Source organism: Vanessa cardui, chromosome 3 (genome assembly GCF_905220365.1).
Source record: "Vanessa cardui chromosome 3, ilVanCard2.1, whole genome shotgun sequence".
Taxonomy (NCBI): Eukaryota; Metazoa; Arthropoda; class Insecta; order Lepidoptera; family Nymphalidae; genus Vanessa; species Vanessa cardui.
In genome coordinates, this window is record NC_061125.1 from 1,217,530 (window position 1) to 1,240,788 (window position 23,259).

The 23,259-nt window shown below is 37.4% G+C and overlaps 1 protein-coding gene across 1 annotated transcript in view; it reads right to left on the bottom strand.

Annotated features, from left to right (window-relative positions):
* Nucleotides 1-348: 348 nt before the first annotated feature.
* Nucleotides 349-23,259, bottom strand: part of LOC124543616 — a 226,513-nt gene continuing 203,602 nt past the window's right edge. The window contains exons 3-14 of the mRNA XM_047121865.1: nt 12,715-12,852; nt 11,651-11,828; nt 10,928-11,179; nt 10,356-10,604; nt 9,645-9,904; nt 8,842-8,983; nt 8,109-8,249; nt 7,137-7,279; nt 6,720-6,790; nt 3,716-6,456; nt 3,138-3,284; nt 349-2,678 (exon numbers count right to left, since the gene is read on the bottom strand). Of these exons, the coding sequence (XP_046977821.1) occupies nt 2,424-2,678; nt 3,138-3,284; nt 3,716-6,456; nt 6,720-6,790; nt 7,137-7,279; nt 8,109-8,249; nt 8,842-8,983; nt 9,645-9,904; nt 10,356-10,604; nt 10,928-11,179; nt 11,651-11,828; nt 12,715-12,852 (4,717 nt within the window). The 3' untranslated portion in view covers nt 349-2,423. The remainder of the gene's footprint in view (nt 2,679-3,137; nt 3,285-3,715; nt 6,457-6,719; nt 6,791-7,136; nt 7,280-8,108; nt 8,250-8,841; nt 8,984-9,644; nt 9,905-10,355; nt 10,605-10,927; nt 11,180-11,650; nt 11,829-12,714; nt 12,853-23,259) is intronic.

Consider the following 23,259-nt stretch of genomic DNA (forward strand, 5'->3'; position numbering starts at 1 on the left):
ACGGCGGCCCTGCCATCCGCTTTCAATATTTATCGGCCGACTCGGGATTGACAGGCGAAATTATTTGCTGTAATAAAAGTTTATCAATAAATAAATAAATAAATAAATATGAGACAACATCACATACATTACTCTGATCCCAATCTAAGTAGCTGAAGCACTTGTGTTATGGAAATCAGAAGTAACGACGGTACCACAAACACCCAGACCCAAGACACCATAGAAAACTAATGGTAATCTACATCGACTCGGCCGGGAATCGAACCCGGGACCTCAGAGTGGCGTACCCATGAAAACCGGTGTACACACCACTCGACCATGGAGGTCGTCAAAAAATAAAAGAGAACAAATGTTTTAAATCGTTTATTACATCAAATGCAATGCATTGTGATATTTAAAACAATAAATAGATTGGTGTGATACAGTTACCTTGTATAATAAAGATTTAACTAGCAGTTAATTCATTTATACATTAATTATTACTTTATATTCAATACATACACGAACAGTCACATATTTTATAAAGACAAATTTAAACGCCATTTTTGTTGTTCTTAAGATAAAGATCGATTCGCTTCTCTCCTACACATGATGACCAAATAAGCGAGAAAGAGACGACAATATTTAACAAATTTATTAAAAAAATAAATGTTGCCAATATATATTATTATACAAAAAAAATGTAATTTAAGAATAAAACGTTGCTTTTTTTAATATGGTAACTTTAAATGTTATTTTTTTCAGTCGTGGAGTTATTTGTTTTGTAATATGAGTACTGATAATATGTGACAGTATGTATGTACTTACTTAAACATTTTTATATATGTAAACCTTTAGTCCACCGTGGTATATATTATATGAAATAAATAAAAAACTCCGTCTTATAAATTCCTTGGAATAATATCTTTATATTTAGAAGTATTATTAAGCATAAAGGAATGAACGAGGTGTTTATCATCAAAACGAAATAAAAAATAAAATCTTGTCTTTGGCTAAATACTGGTAAAGATTTTTTTTTTAATAAAAGAGTAAAAAAATTGTACTTTACAGGTGACAAAAGTAAGTAAATTATATGGAATTAATGCATTTTTTTATCTGTACACGTAAAGTAAATTTACTTCATAACGAGATTATTGATTAGTATTATGCAAAGTTGTAATTGTATATTTTAAAGTGTTTAGATAATTAAAAAAAAGAATGTTAAGTATATCATCATTTAGTACTGATACTGTCGCCCTGGGTAATTGAAACATAAAAATCAATTACTAAATATTTAGATACGACAAAGCCAAATGGCCAAGATCAACTAGGCTTTTGTCAGTTTTTAATTTAAAAAAAAAAAACATCCAAAAAGGTTTGTTTTAAACATGAATAATTTGATTGTTAAAACTGCGCGACAGTAAGATATCATGACTATTATAAAAGTTTCATAATTCATGACACAAAATAAAAAAAGAAGTATTCCCAACTCCAAGAAATGTTTTGTAAGCTCCATTGCATAGATCAAAGACAATAATTCAAATCACTGGTGCAAATCACACGTCGTTTAAATATTTCAACCAATTGAATTACAAAAACGTACACTTTAAAAATATAGCACCAATATTAGATATTAGCACATAGCGTGTACATAAAAAACGATCGCCGCACATTTAACATTTTTTACACCTAGCAACACAGACATGATGCAAATTAATATGTCCATAAAAATGCATTTGACTTTTTTTTTAATATGTTAGACACGCCCCAATACAGATTATATTTAATGATATATTTTCGCACCCTATTTTTAATCACACATATCTAATTAGAAATATACAGTAATGATAATGAGAACAGATATGTTAGTTACGTTAACTAAATTATTTTATATGGTAACATTTTAACTACGAAATCGTCGAAAAACAGCTGAGAGATAAAGGCGTATATTTTTCACGTTGCGTTTGTCTTAAAGTAAGAAATATCTAAATAAAAGTTCATCATGCAATAATATTTCATAGGCCTAATTATCTAAACTTCAACAGAATATTACTAAAATCAATTAACGTATGTTAAAATTTACAAAACTACAACTTAATCAACACAAGTGTTGCCACTACAATAATTATACAAACATACCTAATTTTATTTGGTCTCATTTTAGTAACGGTCACTTTAACAGAAGTTTAAACTATTATACATTATAATATTATGAATCAGATTGTTATTATTTAATATTACAAAACATTTAATACTCTTAATATACTGAGCAGTAACATTTATTATCTGTCCTTATGAACATTTTTTATCTGCAGATCATTTTCGCGCGCTTTTCCTTTGATCGCAAATCATCTCAAGACAAAAAGTAATGTGATAGCTGCCACATTTAGTATTTGAATGCGTTGCACTCTTCCTCAGATTCAAGACGTTACCTAAAGTAGGTTTTAAGGAGAGAATACTCTAAGACTCCTAAGCAGGGTAGCAAGTACATTCGCAAGGCATTCAGCTCTTAGGGCTAGTTGACCTTCCAGGGTGGAACTAGAATCTTGTCCCTGATTCTGATTGAGTTTTGCGTTGTGTTCGTGGATGATTTGGGCCATTTCGGCGCCCGCTAAGTCCTTAAATGCGGCTGTGACGTCGTGGACTCGTAGAACCAGGTTCCTGGTTTGGAGAGGTGCTGATGTGTGTCTCCCGAGAGCCTGAGAATTAAGTTTTATTGCTAATTTTCATGTTACTAATAATAATAAATAAATAATAAATAAATATGAATCAACATCACATACGTTACTCTGATCCCAATGTAAGTAGCTAAAGCTCTTGTGTTATGGAAAATCAGAAGTAACTATACCACAAACACCCAGCACCAAGACAACATAGAAAACTAATGATAACCTACATTGACTCGGCCGAGAATCGAACCCAGGACCTCGGAGTGGCGTACCCATGAAAACCGGTGTACACACCACTCGACCACGGAGGTCGTCATAACTATATATCGATACTAATGTATCGATGGTTAATTTGGCGAAGTAAGCTTGAATTTATATAGCTAGAAACACAACGGTTAGGGCTTCTAAGTACTAAAAGACGTTTGAGATAGGTTCCAAGATTATGAAGTATTAAGCATTGCGACTGAAAAATGATGGTATAAGCATCACCTGTGCGAGGTCGGCGAGGCGGCGGAGAGGCGCGAGGCAGTCGGCGAGCGCGACGTGCGCGGCGCGCGCGGCTCCAAGCGCGCCCACCAGCCCGCGCGACGCGCCCACCAGCGACACCGCGCACGACGTCAGCTCGCTGCGTGCGCGCTGGGAGGGTGGTAGTCATTTTAAGAGTTACAGAAAATATTAAAACCGCAGATGAAAAATAATCCTAACCTATATAATAACATTTATTTGCCAACTAAGTAAAACATTCATAACAGAAAGAACTTATATAGCTCCGATACGTAGCCAGATGGCCCAGTGGTTATAAAGCGTGCATCTTAACCGATGATTGCGGGTTCAAACCCAGGCAAGCACCGCTGATTTATGTGCTTAATTTGTCTTTATAATTCATCTCGTGCTCAGCAGTAAAGGAAAACATCGTGACCTTAAGCCCGGCTGTGGGAATTTGCAGGCTGTTGTTGATTTGACGTAGCGTGTTAAAAGCATTATATGTCATTACGTATGCCAATCGTAGTACGATTATTGATGATGAAAAAGATTGTATGAATGTTTTAAGTCATCGAAACTAGTACCTGGAACTTGACTTCGTCGATGTCCTCTCCGCCGCCGTGCGCGTGCTGATGCGAGCACTTCTGGGCCACCTGATGCAGCCTCTGCAGTAACCCGTCGACGGCGACCTCCGTCTTGCACAGCAGGTTCTCTATCGACACGTGTCCGTTGTTGCCGGCCTGGAACTCCGGAAACTTCACCGTGGGCGGTGAGGGCGGAGTGGGAATGTCATCGACGACGTCCTCCTTGAATCGAACGTGGTTTTGGACCTTGCCGGTCGGACTCGCACTGTCCCTCCTGATAGCCTTCCTCTCGGACAGGGGAGGGCTGAACATTCTTTGATCGTGGACCGGAGCCCCGTTCAACAAATCCGGTCGGTTGCTGAAGCGCCTGTTCATCTGGGGGGAGCACAGCGACAAGGCCGTGGACATCTCCTTATTCTTTAAAATCGTATTTTTCGTTTCGGAGTTGGAGCGCACGTGGCGATTCTGCAGCGTCATGGAGTTGTAATTCAGTGACGACCGCGTGCTTGGCGTTTCGTCGTCCGTCAGTCTGCTTTCATTTTCGAGGTTCCGATACGTGTTGAGGTTTCTTTGGAAGTGTGGGGAGCCGATACTAGCGAGCCGCTCGGTGGCGCGCACTGGCGACAGTTTCTGCGAATTTTTCATGCGTAAGACTTCGATACTCGGGACCGGAGGCAGTGGAGGCTTCTTGGGCGGTAGAAGTATAGGTGGGGGGGGCGTCAGAATCTTAGTTTCCGGTCTCGGTGGTAGCTGGGGAGGGTGATGAGTTCCCTCATTTATTTCACACACGACCTTGTAATTTAATTTCCTATTATTCAACGTGCTAAAGTGATTGTTTGTGATTTCGACAGAACTCAACTCGTTATTGACGCATGTGAATGAATTCGATCTAGGTCGAGGGGCCGGAGTGGGGGGCGTTTTGGGTGGACGTTCGGGTGGTTTTTTTATTTCGTTACTTTTCCGCCTGGGAGGGGGTCGGATCTCGCAGACGTCGGGCATAGAATCGGAATTCTGTATGTGACCTTCGATTTTTTCGGTTTCATCATTGCTGTCGTCGCTTTTATTTTTATCTTTACTACAACAGGAGAACATACCTTTCCTCTCGACGGTCGGGTATTCTATAACGTGTGCGTTTCCGTTTGCTTGTTTTTCGTTTGATATGCTTTTCCTCTTGTTTTTAGGCGAATCAGACTTAGTCGAAGGCTTTGTTTTATCTTTTAATAGTAAACTATTTCTGGCGTCGCTGAGTCCCTTTGCCGTGAACATGCTTCTGATTTCACTAACACTGAGAGCTCCTCGAGTGACGTCACCGTTGGCAGGCTTCACATCATCAACGTTGTTATCGTTTTTCGTTTCACTTAACGCAGTTTCGTTAACATAGCTAGCTTGATCTCTATCTAAAGTTGAAGAGTTGGATCCCGGTGGGGGTGGAATAATATACGACATGATCTCTTCAGGCGTCAGTTCAATTGCCGGTGTTACTTTGACAGTCGGCGGTTGGATGGTAACGTTTGCAATGAACTCTTCCAGGTCACTACTCTTTTGTATATCATCCTGTTCTGTGTCTTTGTCGTCAGCAAAAGATGGTGGTACAACAGGTAAAATTTGAGGCACTTGCGTAGCACAGTCTAATTCGTCTGGTGTCTGTGGTGGGGGTATCAATGTTAAATCTATAAGCTCTGGGTCGTTGTCGACAATACTTTCCTGATAGAAGAATGGGAACTCAGCCGCATTTTCTTCCCTATTACTCTTTTCTCTTAACTGTTTCAAATATTCTTTCAGGTTTGAATCCTTAGTATCTAGAGTAGCATCAGGACTGTGCAGTCCAAAGCTAGTTCGAACTGCCTTATTGGTAGTTTTATTTTGATGTTTCCGTATAGGACTATTTGTTGGAGTGTATGAGGAATCATTATCGCTTTCGGAATATGCAACATCGTTATTCAGAGCTAGTAAGGCGTCAGTGAGACCGCAGTTATTAAGGATCGCACTGAGGCCCTGAGATTGGCGATTCGTCAAATCGTTACCGCTGTACTCTTTCTCGGTTTCAGCCACAGATAACCCATTCAGACCTTGATTGATTGTTTCGGTTAGGAGCAGCAACGAATCGCTATGTTTCAATATACCCGGAGCGTCATCTGCTGCTGACATTCTACTATTAATAGACTCAGTATCACTTTCTAAATTATCTACGCACGTTTCTTTACCAACTAGTTCATCCCTTAGTATACCATTATAACCAATATCATTGTAAACATCACAATTTTCAGTCAAATACTGTTCAGAGTTCTCCACTAATTTCTGCATCTCTGCCACTCTACGTAGTACTTCCTCGTTCTTAGCCTCGACTATACGAGGGTTGCTTGCGTTTTCTAGAAGTTCCATAGATAATACGCTTTGTAGATCAAAGCCCATACCGTCGTCTAGATAGCAAGCGTCATTGGGATCGAATAGTCTAAACTCCTCGTTCTTCTTGCACTTATCGAAGTGATAATCCTGACTGAGGACGTTTTGCTTCTGACCATAGCCGACCACGGGACTGGAGCTGTTACTGTGATTCCTGTTCGCTATGCTAGTGTTCATGTTCGTGTCTAGGCTGGCCTTGGACTGGTCCGGCGTGGAGTGGTACGGCGGCGGCATGCTGAATATCGCGAAGTGCTTTTTCGTGATCAACAACGGATCGTCGTAGTACAAGTAGCTCCATTTCGCCGGCACAACGTTGTGCTGTGATAAATATGGCGGCGCTGAAAATTAAAAATATAAGCAATGTTATTTTTATGATGTAGGTGGACTTGCAAATGTGTTGCAAGACAGTGATTGGTTATTAACGCTTGCCGAGTAGCTCTGGGGGTTTAGACAAAGTAACATTTAAAAAACGATAGCGAATTTAGAAAAGAACTAAATTTATGGGATTGACATAAGCCAAATGCACCAAAAACTTTATAAATTCATTTTTGAGTATTAGCGGGTAACATTTATTTTAATAGAAGTAATCAATATTACATACCAATATCTTCAGTGATCGGTTCTCGATCTAATTCGATTTCCAACTCCCGTCCGGTCGCGAGACGATAGTATCTGTAACGGAAAGACAAGCAAACTTTAAACGCGGTCCTTCTGTCCTAAACATAAAAATAATACTTTGTGATCCGTCAAATAATAGATTACATCAATATAGACTAATTCAAAACAAACTACACCAGTTAATGAAAGTGCCAATTATTTTTTTTACAACAGTACAGTTTTAAGGCAAGGATAGATTTAGTCCGCTCAAGACACAATTATTTGGTTTAATTTTTAATAATAGCTACATTCGATGCGAATTAGCTTCTTAATGCACAGTTATGTCGTGACTTTGCTCAGCTCTAAAAGAGCTGCTGAGCGGAGAGTGAGAGTGAGTGAGGTGGTATGGAGGGGCGCGCACCCCGCGACGACGAGCGGCATCTCGGCGGCGTCGCGCTCGTCCATAAGCAGCGCCAGTACGCGCTCGCGCTGCAGGAACACGCACACGTCGGCGCCGCGCACGCGCACGCGCTCCACTTCCGCCAGCGACGCCAGCGCCTGCGGCTGCGCACACAGACCCCGCGTTATGTACACATACATACAACGGATCATAAGAATTTACAGTGTAAGTAAGTAAAAAGTAAAGTAACAGCCTGTAAATTTCCCACTGCTGAGATAAGGCCTCCTCTTCCATCAAGGAGAGGGTTTGGAACGTATTCCACCACGCTGTTCCAATGCGGGTTGGTGGAATGCACATGTGGCAGAATTTCGATGAAATTATACACATGCAGGTTTTTTCACGATGTTTTCCTTCACCGCCGAGCATGAGATGAATTATAAACACAATTAAGCACATATATACAGTGGTGCTTGCCTGGGTTTGAACTCGAAATCATCGGTTAAGATGCACGCGTTCTAACCACTGGGCCATCTCAGCTCTTGTAATGTTGTCATAAATTTTAGCGATTATTACACATTTAAATAAAACTAGTTATGACGGATTTGAATCGCGTATATTAATTATTTTTGACATCCCGACGTTTCGAGCACTTTACAGCGTTCGTGGTCACGGGTAGACTGTAGAGACTGAGACTGTAGAAAAAGACGGTCAAAAATAATTAATATACGCGATTCAAATCCGTTATAACTAGTTTTATTTAAGTTTACAGTGTTTTGAAATTTTTATTTGAAAATATGCTCAGAAAAAAATTTAAGTTATCGGTTTTGGATTAGTAACTGATTAGGCTTAGTAGATTACCCAATTCTATATAGCTACGTATTCGTACTCAAATCCGATCCAATCTATCTAAAATTCAAAGTAAACATTACATTCCTTATAGAAAATAATAGCAATACCGTCGACGTGGGTTATTGCTGCTATCGATTTACTTACCACTGAATTATTTCTGCCGACTATTTGGCTGAGCCCGAAGCGAGGGGATACCAGCAGCACCCGTTCGGGGCGGCTGCTGCTGAAGCACTTGGCGCCGTAGCTTGGCAGACCAGCCACGATATCCAGGTAGTGGAGCTTTGCCTACAATTACACAAAATATCGATATTATTGCTTGCATGATAGCGAGTAACATACACGTATAGTACGACACAACTTAGATGTCGCATCGGCAAAATTCGTAAAACCGATCACATCCGAATTGAGTACGCCATCCCAAATTATCAATACATATTTCTTATGCTAATATGATCTTTGCACAAACGTAATAACTTGTAATATCATATGACCGAATATATTCGTCAATTTGACGCGTCGATTTACATGCACTTGCTTTCTCTGACGCGTGAATCTATAGCGACGAATAGCGTCGAATGGCGCGATAGGGAGCTATTTCTATTGGTTGTATGAATCGGCAGTAATCGGTTTTATTTTCATTCCATTGCATTTTCCGATGCTACATCTAATTTGTGTCGTACTATAAGTTGTTTGAAATATTGGTATTGTATTGGATTCCAGTTTAAAGAATGAGACTGCTGACAATGTCCCTGCTCATTATTGATAGCATTTAAATAACATAATGAATATGATATCTGATAAAGTAAACCACGTGGGATCATGGGCATTTGCAACCGGCCTCTTTCAGGTCATATAAAGACTGATTTATCAAACATACTTGCAACTGTGTGAGATGTCGCTGGCTGCCGGTCATCTGCGCATTCAGTTTCAGGAAGTGAGCGACCAAACGCCGCAGCTCCTTACGCTTCATGCTCTCCAGTAGACTACTCGGCACAAACCTTTCCAGGCCGAACTCTCTCCTGAAAGTACAAATAATATGTTTTAGACAGATGGTCTTTGTCATCGTTAGAAGTTTCCAAAAAGTAAGTTTTAATGGTACTTTTTATAATAATATCGACTTTGCTATAGGCTGATGCCAGGTGGACCTTATATAATTTATCGTATGATTATAATTATATATAGAATCAAAATCGCAATCAAAATATACTTTTTTCAAGTAGACTTTTGAATCGTCATTTAACAAATATTAGAAGCTACTGCCGATTCGGCAAGTAAATTCTACCGAAAAGAACCGGCAAGTAACTCAGAAGTTATGCTTTTTCAACACTTAAAAATACAAATTCGTGTTAGTTGTAGTCAATATTGTGTTGATCTAAGCTTGGTCATCGTGGTTAATTTTTTACTCCAGACAACACGTTAAACAATGACTGAGTTATTAATAGAATAAAGTAACAATTGTCTTTTTCTTATTCTGCTCTTTATTTTATATTCTATAAAGAAAATGTTTGAATTATTTTTTATATTATTGTCGTTTTAATCTAGCCTAACAATTTTTAATTTCGTATCTGCTCGGGCAAATATTTCGTTAAATTATTGGCGAAATAGAAATAACCATTTTATTGTGTGGTGTCTCGTTGTCTCCTTTATATATAAATATTTCGGTAAGCGCGTGGTACTCACTCGACGGCCTTGACGGTGAGCTTGGCGGGCGCCAGGTTGTGCGCCAGCGCGTGCTGGTGGATGTGCAGCGCGGCGAGGCGCAGCGCCACGTCGGGCTGCAGCTCCGGCGCGAAGCGGTCCTGCGCCACGTCGTTGCAGCACTGCAGGTACAGGTAGTCCAGCGCCGCCAGGTCGCGCTGCGCCAGCTCGCCCGCCGACGCCGGCATGAACACCACGCGGAACAGGCAGCGCATCTTGTGCGAGCCCGGCCGCGCCGCGATCTGGAACCAATAAGCTGTAGTTTGCCAGGTAATCTGACGAGTGACAATACACTGTATCCCACGTTCAATATTGAAAGACATTTTTGCCTAATAGAAAAAGACTTCTTTCTATTATAACTAGTAAGTGTAATTACTTAAGTGAAGTTTATTGATATTGTCGCTAATTGGTCTTTTGTTTTAATTTTTATTATTTAACACATAATATTATCAATACATTTCACTATAAATAATCTGTTTTAATATATAAGCCTTTATTATTAAACACTAAACCCATTGTGTCATGAAAAACTATATTTATTTAGTACTTTAATAAAGAAAGTCTAATAAACTTAAACATACTTATCGTCAAATTGAAATTCACCACCAGTTCAGAAAAGACAATATCTTGACCTGGGAACAACTGGCGAAAGAAACCCAGCGGGTTTTCGTTTAATATATTTTGGTCTCTTACCCTTGCTAGAGACTCCTTAGGATCCAGTAACGTCAACTTATTCCTCCTTAAACTCTTGACGTGTTCAACTACTAAACTAAAATGTTCTTCAGCGGTTATGCAGAGCTTGTCCTTCAGGCTGGTGACCACATCCGCCACGGTGGTCGTCGTGTCGTATTTGAAGGACTTCGTTTGACCGTTCTCGAGAAACACTTTCAGGACATTCGCCATCGGTGGTAGGCAGAGGTCGCCGAGTGAAAATGCAGACGGCTAGAACAGCAAACGAAGAATATTGAATTAGGACCAAGAAATAATGTTATTTTTAGTGTCTTTATTTATATTATTAATGTCAAACTTTGTCTCTTCGAAATATGATGGAATTTCGCATGAAGAAATCTTCAGACCCCAAAAGACGTGGGGAATACTATTTGTATACAAATCTTTCTTTTTTTCATAGGTGTCATTATTTATATTCGTCAAAAGTGTGATCTTAAAGTCAACATATATTCCTGATACCAAATAAAATTTATTCTTCACTGTGCTGATGCTGCAATATTTATTTTAATTAACGAGAAATATCTGCCAAAACTTACAGGATACATAGGAGCCCCGTTTAGCTGAACTGAATCAGCAAATCTGACCCGTGGAGGTCTAGCTCTTAATCTCGCTCGTTTCGCAGCCGACAAAAATGCCGATCTTCTCGCCAAATTACCGCTCCTGGCCGGCTGACACACTCGCAACGTGACGCGCTCTGCGCATGCTCGGACTGCGGATATCACGTGCTCCCGGGCAGCTGTACTGACGTCTTCGCCATTGACGCCCAGTATCTGGTCTCCAGGTTCAAGCTGTAATAATTAAAACATCTCTTTATTCTTCAAGATCATTTTGTTGTCAAAAATGATATGTCAAGTAGAGTCAGTAAATTTCCCACTACTGGGCTAAGGCCTCCTCTCCTATTGAGGAAGGGTTTGGAACATATTCCACCACCCTCTTCCAATGCCGGCTGGTGGAATACACACGTGGCAGAATTTTTATGTAAGTAGACACATGCAGATTTCATCCGATGCTTTCCTTCACCGCCGAGCATGTGATTCAACAAACAATTCAAGCATATGAATATTCAGTGGCGCTTGCCTGGATTTGAACCCGCAATCTAACCACTGCATGTTCAATACGGCTAATACCACAAATTTACAAGCGTAGAAAACTTGTATTTGTTACGGAAAATATTAAGAAAATATAGTCTCGCTTTTTAACCGCTATAAGTAGTGCTTAAAGCGCTTGATTTGTGTTCCATATAGCTCATAATATCATACCTTTCCAACACTTGGCGAGTTATCGGTGACAAAGCGCACAAGCACAGGTTTCTCCGAGCCAGCCACGAATCCAAAGCCCAGCTCAGGATCCCTCTCGAGCACCACGTCGCGCGGGGCGGGGGGCGACTCGCACGAAATGCCCTCCGGCGCCACGTACGTCGTCGTCTTGTTGACATGACTGAATAATAACAGTGCGTTTCAATCACTACCAATACACGTTACTGTATTATTAATGTTATATGTTATTTTTCTCAATATAAAGTAAATGGGCTATGTAACGTGAAAATATTCTGTAAATCGGCAAGGTTGGGTATTATATTATTCTATTTATTTATTTTATTTTGCAACCAAATGATATAAAATATTTTTTTTTACCAAAAATAGTTTTCATATTACTTTAATAAATACAAATAATAAAGTTGAATATTCAATTAATTAAAAAAATTAATAAAAGAAAGTAACAGAGATAAGTCGTAAGATCATACTTAATCAATAAGAAAAATACATAAATCACTGTAAAATTGTAAACACTGTTATATTATAATCTATCTTGCGAAATTGTGAACTATCGAAAAATTGTGAACGTTTATAATAATTATTCAACTTACAATAAAAAATATACAATTTCAATAGTTCATAATGTTACGGTTAGGTTAGGATAGAGTTTTTATACTCCGAGATCCTCCCTAGGTATTGGAGGCCCGCATAGGCGGGCCGACCGTCAGGGCGTCACGGTAGCATGCGTTAGCGATCCCGAGGCGCCCGCCGAAAGACGAAGAGGGTACCGCTGGTTTTTTAGTGGGTAAACCCGGTGGCCCTGGGCGCACTCGGCGTCCAGGAAACCGGGTAGTCCCCCCCTCACTTTACATCACGTGGGGTAAGCACATAATGCGTTTTTCCAGCGAGAAAAAAAGAATAGAGTTTTCATAATTTAACTTTAGCATTATCATTCGGTTCCCAATTTTCGACAATTTACAATCTCGTCAAAAATCTCCTATGTGTTGTTATCTTTATATATGATTTCAATACTGTAATATGTATGTAGATGAAGTAAACAGCCTTACTTGATATAATAACTCTTTCCCCGGCTATCCAGCGCCTGTTCCCAACCGTATGGTAGGTCTTCGTCTTGTGGGCTGTCACCATCTTTCACCGGCCAGCTCTCAACCGGTGGCAGCCAGCTAGCTGTTCTCGTGATATGGCTGTAAATAATACGAAAATAATTAGCAAATCAATATATAAAAATCACGACGAAAATGAATGGTTATTTTATAGTTATCGATTGGTAAAAAGGGTTTGGAAATTTTTCAATTGACAGATACAAATCGAACCAAAAAAATAATAGATGGTACCAAATAGTTTATTTTCTGCAACGCATGGGTGCAATATTGATACAAAGTTTGTAGAATGGTATTAAGTTTTTGTCTAGTAATATTTGGGTACAGGTAATTGATCAGTTATTCAGATTTAACAGGTGAGTGACCCAGTGTAATTACAAGCATACAGAAAGCGTGGCAGACGCCTGTCTTCCGTTTTATAAATAAATAAACGAATTTTGCAATTTAATTAATATTTCAGATTCGGACATCAGTAAAATTAAATATTGAAGTTAATTATAATTATTCATTTATCAGATAAAAGTCGACTATAATCTTATGTCATAATGGAATATTACTGATACTGATATACATATATATTCTTGAAATATTGCTACCAAATATCACGCAGACACTGCTGGTTGACCAAATTAATCAATGTATTATATAGTGTATTTTTAAGAGGACAAATACTACTAGTGTTTAAAAAATATTAATATGTCTCTCTTAACATCAAAAGTTTGAATTTAATAATACAATGTACTTAGATTGCATATTACATATATTGAAAAATTGAGCAGTGAATTGTATAAAAACAGTTTATCTATATATATAACTGATCAATCACTATTAATCGGTAAAAAAACAAATCTTAATAAATCTTTAAAGAGTTTCAAAGAAATTTGAATACGTTCGCTTACTTCAAACTTAACTTCGCAATGAATTTTAAAACAATTATCACCAATAGTAACAGCAATAAAAGCTTATTTATAATAGCGTGTGAATTAACAAAAAGTTAATCTTATAACCTAAGGTGCTCCTTGTTATATCAGATATCTGCCTGTGAAAGTCGCGTCAAAATCGGTCCAGCCGTTTCGCAGATTCGGAAGAAACAGATATACAGAGAGACAAGCAAAAATTGAAATTCTGTTATTTTATGTATATGTACCGTGTATACATAGGCAATTTAGTAGAAAACGTCTATTTTAATATTAACTCCAATTTTATTATATGCTAATATTGTAAAAAAATTGACAAACTATGACCATTCAAAGGACTGTTTGCCGTACTCTCAAATGATAAACGCTGGTTAAATATTTCTAAAGCTAAATACGGTTTACATTAAATTACAACTCCAAATGAAGAAATATTCAAATTAACAAATCATGACAAGAATGCCAGCAATCCCCCGATGAATCGTAATTTCGATCCTCTGGGCAAAATATGAACCAGCCCTGTCACCAGAGGAGACAATAAAGTTTATACTTTTAATGAAGGATTCTGTACTGATTTTAATATTATATTTTAAATATATTAGAAATATTCTGCAGAAAGCATAATAATGTTAAGCAAAAATGTTTGCAAAGACATACATAGTTATTTTTATTTTTAACTTTATTTTTTTACTTTTAACTTTTTTTTCTTTTTCTTTTTTAATTTATTTAACATGTGGTCTCATTGGCGTTTTTTTTACTGATACTTAGTTTTATATGTATTGTTGTTAACTGTTATTGGCTTAATATTTATTAAGTATTTGTTATTTTGTTTATCAACGGCTGTATGTTCTCCAATTAAATAAATAAATATATTTTTCATAAATATTTTCTAGATAAGTTTTAATTTTTTTATTAATGAATTATATAGTGCGAAGTCGTGGGGCGTCGCTACTGTTCGATAAAATCAAAAATTGATATATAAATAATTAATTTATGATCAAGTTATGATATCAACGGTTTCCACTTCACAAACAAAATGTAATGAACTACAGAATATTAATTAAATTATGTACGTACGTGATAAATTAATTATTACCTGTAGCCGACTCTATTTGCATAAGATTAAAAATATGATTGTGCTAGCGACCCGACCCGGCTTCGCCCGGGTGCAATAATGATACCAAGTATATTGCAGAATGTCATAGATTTTCTGTTATTAGACAATACAAACCGCTATGTCCCTAAATTTAAATCTGTAATATCTTCGAATTTATTTATTGAAATTACATGATGGAAGGAGCAATACATTCAATGCATGAGGTACTTATTTGTATAAGGTTATAATAGTGTTGTATTATGCGATTTTAAGCAAATCGCTCCGTAAATAAGCCATTATTTTACGAAAGAAGTAAGGTATAAAAAACAGTTACCAACAGTAACTGTTATCTCTAAAAGATAGACATAGAGATTTTTTGACGTTTTTTTTTTACATATAGACTTTTTTAGTCATTTTGAAGGTGTATAACACATTATTTTGATTTATCTCATAGGCTTAAGAAAGCGTTTGCAGTAAGTGCAAAATGTGATAATTTGTGACATTAAATTAGAAACCTCTAAATTAATCAGGGTTTCTCTATAATATTATACATAAAACAACTCTTTTGAATCACTATACATATTTGAGAAAACCGCATCAAAATCCGATGCGAATATCTTAAGTTAAAGATCTTTACAGACAGACACCAGGAAGCGATTTATTTTATACTATGTAGTGATATCGACTTTAATGTGTCCTTGTGTATTCTCAGTTTCTATATTCAAGAAAAGATTCGTTTATTTAAAATGCCCACAGATAACATTTTTAATTTGTAAATCAAATGAATTAATAAAAAAATAAGTAAATTACACTTATACTAATTATAGGACATTAGTTGAGGTTAGCTGCGCTCGTTTAGGGGATGCGCGTCAGGTGTTAGGCATAAGAGTGCTCATACATCTCTGCAGTTTAAGCTTGCTTCATGATAAGTTTTATAAATTTTGGTTCTGTGGTTTGGAAAAGGCAACAGACAGACAAAGTTCGTTTCGCATTTATATATTAGTATAGATTACAACATATAAAAAAAAATGCTTACAAAAACAAGAATAAAATCTTAAGTATTTTTTCTGAATAGATAATAAACTAATTTGGACAATTAATCATATTAAACGTCAACAAATAAGTGTCGGATTAAAAGAACATAAGTTATTCATTCAATTATGAGCCAGTTTGTTATAATAAGTATTTCTATCAATATATTATTGGTCAGGTCTGGCCTGTAAAAAGGCGTATGATTACTTAAGTTTGCTTAATATCGGATTATTACCAATCCGTGCTTAGTTCTTGGTTAGCTTCTACGTCGCGTAAGTATAATAACTGGAAATATCCAGTCAGACAGATCTATTGTTTTGGAGATCTCATGATGAGTCGGTGGCATTTCGCTTAGACATATGCGTCAATGGGGTTTAATTTTACACTTACATATCTTAAGCTTTGAATTTTAAATCAACAAGCGTTTTACGAATATTGAAAAGATTACAGAAAGTTCAAACGGTACCTAACAAGTTTCAACTCCAGAGAAGCGTGGGGGACCCAATAGTCACATATAGCAGCGTTGACAAACTTATATAAATCAAAAGATTCGCTACAATTTAAATAATAAAAATTCTAGAGACATCCATCACCATTTAAACCCACATTTCGTGTAACGAGTAATGATGGCACCTGCGTCCTGCGTTCATTTCACGTTAACGGAGATGAGAGAAAGAGACGACGAGAGCGGTGCTCCCGCTTACGCCTCGCCACTTCAAATGAGCAATATTTTTTCAGTCATCCCTTATCCACTTATCTACTTTATACAAAACGCTTTTTACTGTTAAAATTGACGCTTTATTTCTGAAATTGCAAAGTAAATGGAAATGATGTTCAATTTATATGTATAACTAGTTATTTGACGCGGCCTCGTTCGCATTTTAGGGGTTGGTAATCGTAAAAAGTACCCTTTGTACTTAATTCGTCTTCAAATTGTTTAATATGACACTAGCTGTTACCCGCTTTTTCTTGAGTAGAATATGAATATATTTACAAATTAACTTAACATATGACGTTGTTTGGTATACAAAGAGGATGACTATTTGTATACCAAATTTCATTTAAATTGGTTCAGTAGTTTTTACATGAAAGTGAGAGAGTCAGACTGACTGACTACTTACTTTCACATTTATAATATTGTATACACATAAAAAACATTTTGTCGGAGTTATTTTCGATGTCCAATTATACATGGTTCCTCTGAATGTTGTCTGTTAGACGAGACCTCGTCAGCAGCAACTGTCGGAACATAATCACCAATTGACTGACCACACTGCATTGAAGAAGCGTATTGGAAGAAAGCCTTAGCTCATAATCAATCTTTGGTAATTGTTTTATAGTGGTGCATGCTTGGGTTTGAACTCGAAATCATTGGTTAAGATGCACGCGTTCTAATCACTGGGCCATCTCAGCTCATTTTTTTATTGTTGATAAAATATAATAACATTTTTTTTTTTTATAAAATTGTAACACCTTTGAAATGTTGTGTACCTACAGAGACAAAAATATATGTTAGGACCGTTTCGAAAAACACCATGAAAGATTATAATAACGTACTTTCAACCATTCACTTGCTGGATTTCAACGTTACGCCATCAAAAGAACCGTAGACCGTGAGGATAAGAAAATGTATAAGGCAATTTGGACCTTATTTAGATAGTACAAAGTCTAATTCATTTTGCAAATAAAGGGTGAAGATTTTGCAGTAATATGACATCCTTTTTCAATTTGCGGATAAAGGAACAGTATGCTCGGAACGGAATGTGAGGCATTTATTTCAATGTTCTGAGGGTATCAACTCTGATCACAAAATGGCGGAAAAGTATGAATCGTAGTCGAAGACTGCTGGTTTAAACCAGGACAGGCGCTGAGTTTTTAAGGGCTTAATTTATATTTGTAATACATAATTGATCTTGAGAAGATACACATGAAATTCTGCAAAATATATATCCGCCAAAAGGGAAGGAAGCAATAAGGGCTATTCTGTAAGAAACTCGAATGTCACCGCAGACCAAGAATGTGAAATGTTAGAATTTATATATGACGTTGACTATAACTATTATAAAATTTTAAGCTATCAAAATGGCGCATCAATGAGTCAACACTTCACAAGTGAAATACGAAGTGAACTCTTACAGAATCACACTGCAGAACCTGACCAAAAATTTACTAGTTTTGGGGTCATGTGCAGACTTGCAAATATACTCTCAATTTAATATATTAAGTCTTAATGGCGATCCTATTTCTAGATATTATTTCACTACAATGGTAGCCTGGAAGAGGCGCTAAGTAGCGATAAGGTTGCCAAAATAGTACACCTCTTTTATTAAAGCTAAATCTATGTTGGATTTATTTATTGAATCTGCGTGGTGTACAATAATAGTATAAAGTCAAGTGGATCTTTTTAAACCAAGCTTAATGCTTAAACATAAGGAAAATAACAATATTAGTAACCCCTCGATATTTCTTAAGTGTTCTATGATGTCCACAAATACCCACGGGATCAGCATTGAGCTCCCTACTTACATCTCCAGACAGCTCGTCAATATCTCTTAAAATGAAATGATATATTTGCACTACTGACGTTTCAGAACTTTTGATCTGTCAGTCGTTTCATGATCAATGGTAATCAGCTATGGGACAGTGTTGGATGGAATAGGACGGCAATGAGGTGTAAAAATATGTGTGACGTCAAACTGCTGCCTGCTTACAACAACAACAACAACAGCCTGTAAATTCCCACTGCTGGGCTAAAGGCCTCCTCTCCCTTTGAGGAGAAGGTTTGGAACATATTCCACCACGCTGTTCCAATGCGGGTTGGTGGAATGCACATGTGGCAGAATTTCGATGAAATTAGACACATGCAGATTTCCTCACGATTTTTTCCTTCACCGCTGACCACGAGATGAATTATAAAAACAGATTAAGCACATGAAATAGCGGTGCTTGCCTGGGTTTGAACCCACAATCATCGGTTAAGATGCACGTTTTCTAACTTAACCACTAGGCTATCTCGGCTCGGCTCGGCTGACTGCTTAAATCAACTGTAATTAATCGTTTTTATGAATATGGTTAAGCCGTCTTGGCTTCAATAAGTGTCTTTATACAACTTTTAGTATGAAAAGAATCTTCCTCTTGACTCACTTTGTTGCATTAATCCTTTGTCTAGTTTAAAATAATTAAGGGTACAGATTGCGGAAAGCGACTTTGCTGCACTATAGAGAAGTCATCTTTTAATTATTTTTGTGGGTTATGTATTGTATTGAAATTAGATTCTATATCTATCTTATATTCTTTCAGCTCTTGTTTATATGACCAACCAGATTTTATGTGGTTATCATCGCCAGTGAAACTGGTCCTGGCCCTGTAAATTACTAGCCATTCCTTAGCCAATGCGCTAACCCGTGGAAACCATGGCATAATAGCTCGCTCACCATTTGTTTGATTGATAGAGTTGAGTAGAGATCTAATGAACCCACCTACACAGCTAGTCCTACAAAGAGTTCAATCCGCAAGTAAGTAAATATGTGTATTTACGTATGTGTAAAGTATCTCTTAGCGAATAAATAAACATGAATATAATATCAAAGCACAAATAAACAATTGAAGCGAACCGCAGAACCTCGCTATGTTTGCGGTATACAGGGCCTCGCCGCAGACAGCGAGACTAGGGCTGGCAGCTGCCCTGTTACACAAACAGGACATCACTTATATGACGACCTCCGTTTTCGACAAGTATGTACACCCTATTTCATGGGTACGCCACTCCGAGTACCCGGGTTCCCGGCCCATTCGATGTAGAAAAAGTTCATTACTTTTCTATATTGTCTTGGGGCTGGGTGTTTGTGGTACCATCGTTACTTCTGATTTTCCATAACACAAGTGCTTTAGCTACTTACTTTGGGATCACAGTAATGTATGTGATGTTGTCCAATATATGTATATTAATTGATATTATCAATTAACGTTATATATTTAGTCAAAGGAAGGAGTTGAAATTTAAAGAATGCAAATCGATATATAAAGGGTTTCAAGGTAGAAGTTTCTATTAATTAAATACTTTAAGTGCTTAATTATATTGCCTTTCCATCCTTGAAGTTTGAATTTCTTTTTCTATGAGTATAGAATAAAAACTTCTTCTTGAAAAAATATTTATTATTGTTTAATTATATTTTTATCTTTTAACGGTTGGCAACCCTAGACTTAACCGCATACAGAATCATGATTGTAAATACAATTATGGCGAAACGTGTTATATACTTTGACTCTGAGTCTTATATAATATTGATACTAGACAGTTAAGCTGAATATAAAATGGGTTTTCATACAGTAAGTCACCGCTGTTTCAGAACATTCGAATAAATAAGAACATCGACTAAACGCCACCATTCGATCTCTGATTAGCTACCTCATTAGGACAAAATTCGTTATCTAATGGGACGACACGACCGGAGAAGTTTTAGGTACTATAGCGGACGTGCTCACTGAGGATGCTGGAACCTACTCTGTAATTCCATTCGGTCTGGGAACTATGACAGAGAAATTTAATCCCCTTCATTGATTTTAATCGCTATTTTATATTACAACATTGAAAACTCAGTATTCACTTCATAAACTACTAAGTAACTACCGAGTCTTGCCGGTTCTTCTCGGTAGAATCTACCTTCCGAACCGGTAGTAGCTTCACTTAATATAGTTGTTAAATAACGATTCTAAAGTGCTTGTAAAAGCCTACTTGAATAAAGTATATTTTGATTTTGTTTTAAAGTAATACAGTTTAAGCTACTAACAGTACCATAGTATATGTGGAGGTGAGGACGAAAAATAGCGTAAATGACTTCAGAAATACCCAATTTACAAAATATATATCGGTATATTATTGGCTTTGTGCAAGCTCGTCTGGGTAGGTACCACCCACTCATCAGTTATTACCGCCAAAAACGGTACTCAGTATTGTTGTATTTCGGTTTGAAGGGTGAGTGAGCCAGTGTAAAGACAGGCACAAGGGACATAACATCTTAGTTCCCAAGGTTGGAGGCACATTGACGATGTAAGGAATATTTAATATTTCTTACAGCGTCATTGTCTATGGGTGATGGTGACCATTTACCATCAGGTGGCCCATATGTTAGTCCGCAAACCTTTACCATAAAAAAACAGTCGTAATATAATTTTTGCCAGGATAGTAACACTTACTTCAACAACCACAATCAAAATGTTGGACGTTCCCACTTGACGAAAATCAATAAATACAAACGACAAAAGTCACATTAACGAGATTTCAAATAAACTGGAAATGACATCTCATAATGTATTTCAGTGCAGTCGGTCGCAGCATCCAATCGTATTTGCATAACTGGAATGATGTTTTATCATTCTAAGTACGTATATAGGACACTGTGCATGAGCGGTAGCGGAAATAACAAGCGCTTATTGTCGTTAGTACATTTACCAAACGCAATCATTCTAACCGATCTTAACCGATGATTGCGGGTAAAGGCAACCACCACTATATATATGTCCTTAATTTGTGTTTATAATTCATCTCGTGCTCGGCGGTGAAGGAAAACATCGTGAGGTCTGAATGTGTCTAATTTCATCGAAATTCTGACACATGTCCATTCCACCAACCCGCATTGAAATAGCGTGGCGGAAGCCGATAGCCCAGCAATGGGAATTTACAGGATGTTGTTGTTGTTGTTGGGCTAAGGCCTTCTCTCCCTTTGAGGAGAAGGTTTGGAACATATTCCAGCACGCTGTTCCAATGCGGGTTGGTGGAATGGACATGTGGCAGAATTTTGATGAAATTAGACACATGCAGGTTTCCTCACGATCTTTTCCTTCACCGCTGAGCACGAGACGAATTATAAAGACAAATTAAGCACTTGAATCAGCGGTGCTCGCCTGGGTTTGAACCTGAAATCATCGGTTAAAATGCCCGCGTTCTAACCACTGGGCCATCTCCACTCTTTTTGATACATAATTTTTGCGTTATTTGTTGAGTTTACAATAACTGATATGTACTAATTAAGCTATAAGAAATGATAATTGTAAACTTGATTGTGGTTCCAATATATTAAAAAAAAAAAAAACAAAACTGGCCTAAAAGTTAAGGAGAAGCCTTAACATTTCAAAAATAATACAATGATAACAGTTTTAACGAAATAAAACATTAGTTGGTCCTTTTAATAGTTACGTAAAACGCTCCTCTCGACAGGCGGCGCCACCTCTGCGCTGCCACACCAACAATAGCGGATTAGCCTCATTGTTCACGCCTTTGTCCCCTAGGATTGCTTTCAACCTATTGTTCCTGAACTTTACATTTTTCAGCCTTAAAATCTTAATGAATGCTAGTTTGTAGGTCATTGTCACGCTGTATAAACTGTACAATCATTTCGATTGGTGGTAGGACTTCTCTAAGCTTGACCACTTACCATCCAACCTTTCTGCACAAACAGAGAGGCTTTAGTCTTACTTTGGAACATGTACAGATACTTCCACTTAACATAACCTTAGTGTGCCCAGTCGATAGTATTTTAGAACTTATTACAGCGGTCGGCAACCTCTTGGTAGGCAAGGGCCCCAAGGTGGCAAAATAAACCATGGGTGGGCCGCTGTCACGATACTAACATATTCCATAGAAAAAACAAAAATGCTACTAAAAATTGCTTTTTTACAAAACATTCACGGGCCGCAAGGAAGGAGTTCCGAACGGCGTGTTGCCGACCGCTGTCTTATTTGGTCAAAACGTAGTACACATAAATTAATTAATGCAATCTATACTGATATTATAAATGTGAAAGTAACTGTTTATAGTATTTGACTTCATATATCTTCCAGCCAGCTCTTATCCACAGAGCATTCGGAAAGGATAATGTGTGTTAATATAAAACAGCAACAAACAAAGGTTCAGGTTAGCAAAACAATAGCTATTTAAAACAGCCGTATAATACAGTTCTGCTATTAAGAGCTATAACAGTTTAAGTAAGATTAATTATATTAACCGGGGCCTGGCTTAATTAAGCGCTGACCCAACTCACTAACTAGATAAGTGACTGGGCGAGCTTCGAACGCTTAGGGTTTCGGTTATTGGGGCATTTTCAAGTGACCGGGGCATGTTAACTAACGGAAAAGACCTCACGTCTAATTTTCGCCTCTAAAATTTTAGATGACTTACTAAGTGGTTTGTATAATATTGTAATCAACACTATTTGTTATGTCATATATGCAGGCAGTCTAGCAAGTGGGATATGAATCTATCTTCACATAACTAATGTGTCATCAACGTACAATTAGGATACCTTGTCCTTTGAGCCTGTAGTTGTACTGGCTCACTTACCCGTCGAACCGGAACACAACAATATTGTTGTTTGACAGTAGAATCTATTATATATTTTTTATGGTATAGGTTGGCGGACGAGTATATGGGCCACCTGATGGTAAGTGGTC